The 953-nt window shown below is 40.9% G+C and overlaps 1 protein-coding gene across 1 annotated transcript in view; it reads left to right on the top strand.

Moving 5' to 3' along the window:
• The window catches only part of LOC119589064 (insulin-like growth factor-binding protein complex acid labile subunit), a 12752-nt gene that overhangs the window by 8218 nt on the left and 3581 nt on the right, over positions 1 to 953 (top strand). The window contains exon 2 of the mRNA XM_037937640.1: positions 331 to 480. Within this exon, the coding sequence (XP_037793568.1) occupies positions 331 to 480 (150 nt within the window). The remainder of the gene's footprint in view (positions 1 to 330; positions 481 to 953) is intronic.

Here is a 953-nt window from a genome sequence, read left to right as displayed (position 1 = left end):
AATGAATTTCACTCCATTCGTGAATGAAAAACGCAGGGTATAGATTGCATCCTTTCTTAACCTACATAGATTTATGAATCGATTTATACATCTTCCCATTTATGTCTTTAATATTCATCCAATATTCTCCTTCTACCTAAGCCTGCAATAGCCTTACCCTATCATTTCAGTAATTTCCCATTGCCATAATCTCATTTTTTTTATAATAATCTCTGTTTCCCCTACACAAACCTGGATCAGTCTTACGCCATTATTCCTAGAGCAATAATTTCCCTTCGTTTCAGTTTCAGCTTCTCAGAGTAAAGCATTCATTCCCCTTCCTTTCTTCAGGGTGCAGCCGCGTCCTCCCCGACTGAGGAACGTCGTGAGTGCCCCCGAGACTGCGTGTGTGAGGACGCCCCTATGAGAGCCGCATCCTTCGTCCTCACTTGGATGACCTCTTGGGGCGAGGACGATCTGCCGGAAGTTCACCCTAATGAGGTTGGTTTTTGCATTATCTCAGTTCAAGGGTACGGTAGCCATGATATGTGTCATGATAAGGGTGTTAGTGGGTCCTGCTGGGCGTCCTAGTACTGTCTGGCAACGAATCGTGTAGTGTCACCAGGCTCTAGGATTTTTTTTTACTCGAAGCCAGCTTGATCTTTAGAGAATTTTGTTGGTTCACAGTAGTTAATAATTACTTCAAGACAGTTTTTGCTTTGGTGTCTATGTCTTTCCGTAGTCCTGTGGAGGAACCGTGCTTTATTTCCTATTGATATTGATATGTAGGCCTTTATGTAAGGTTGAATTTGTCGCTATAGATTTTTTTTTTCTTATAAACATTGCAAGTGATTCTTATTCCATCAATTAAATAAATTCCGAGTTCTCTATCTTGCGTTTTCAGGCACACAATTTTGATTTCTACCTTGCAGACTGTTGAGATGCAGCCAGATGTATCTATATTAAACGTCTAT

This window comes from Penaeus monodon, chromosome 25 (genome assembly GCF_015228065.2).
Source record: "Penaeus monodon isolate SGIC_2016 chromosome 25, NSTDA_Pmon_1, whole genome shotgun sequence".
In the NCBI taxonomy this organism is placed as follows: Eukaryota; Metazoa; Arthropoda; class Malacostraca; order Decapoda; family Penaeidae; genus Penaeus; species Penaeus monodon.
Note: the sequence above shows the minus strand (reverse complement) of the source record. Positions and strands in the feature narration are given on the sequence as shown.